Here is a 737-nt window from a genome sequence, read left to right as displayed (position 1 = left end):
TGTGTGTGTGTGTGTGTGCGCGCGCGCCTGTCTGTCTGTCTGTCCCAGAATGAGCTACTGGCAGAGCTGGAGAGGCTGGTGTCGAATCTGGATCCTAGTGTCTTTGAGAAGTACAATACGGAAGATAAACTCCCTTTTTTCAGAGTGTCCACTGCATCACCCTCCCAACCTGGTAAGAAGCATCTGAAGATCAGATACTAAAAAGGTTGTTGGCTAGCATAATAAAATAGTAAAGCAGAGGACTTGTCACACCATAGATCCAACATGAAGCCACCTGCAGCAAATGTAGCAGTGTGCAGGTTAACGTGTTAGTTTCTTAAAAAAACATGCCATGATACAATACAAGCTGCAGTTGACTGCAGTGTCTACTAATTTGTGCAAATTGTTCAGAGTATTTTTGTTTTTTCTTTCCCAAAGCCAAGACAGACGAGGATGAGATTGAAGATGATTTAGAGTATCTGCGGCGCTGGGCGAATTAATAGACACACCATCAGCCATAACACACAGGCCTTAAAAACAAAAGAGAAAAGGATGAAATAAATGATCAGAAATAATAATAGGTTGTTATTGAATGTTTTATGTTTGTCTTTTCCACAGCAAAGTGTCAGCATGCTCTGTTTTACATTTTCATAACAATTTGGTGTCTTTCAAACCAAGTCTAAACAGTGTGGAGGAGTCCAATAGAAGAGATGTTTACTAGAACTCAATGAGGCGCACCCTCACATTGCGTGACATAG

At 41.2% G+C, this 737-nt stretch overlaps 1 protein-coding gene across 2 annotated transcripts in view; it reads left to right on the top strand.

Moving 5' to 3' along the window:
* Positions 1-557, top strand: part of LOC116693468 (charged multivesicular body protein 4b-like) — a 3,987-nt gene extending 3,430 nt beyond the window's left edge. For both annotated transcript variants that reach the window (XM_032522468.1, XM_032522467.1), the window contains exons 4-5: positions 49-172; positions 418-557. In XM_032522468.1, coding sequence (XP_032378359.1) covers positions 49-172; positions 418-479 — 186 coding nt within the window. In that variant the 3' untranslated portion in view covers positions 480-557. The remainder of the gene's footprint in view (positions 1-48; positions 173-417) is intronic.
* Positions 558-737: the final 180 nt, after the last annotated feature.

This window comes from Etheostoma spectabile, chromosome 8 (genome assembly GCF_008692095.1).
Source record: "Etheostoma spectabile isolate EspeVRDwgs_2016 chromosome 8, UIUC_Espe_1.0, whole genome shotgun sequence".
Lineage (NCBI taxonomy): Eukaryota > Metazoa > Chordata > Actinopteri > Perciformes > Percidae > Etheostoma > Etheostoma spectabile.
The sequence above is the reverse complement of the archived record's forward strand: the minus strand, read 5'-3'. Positions and strand labels throughout refer to the sequence as shown.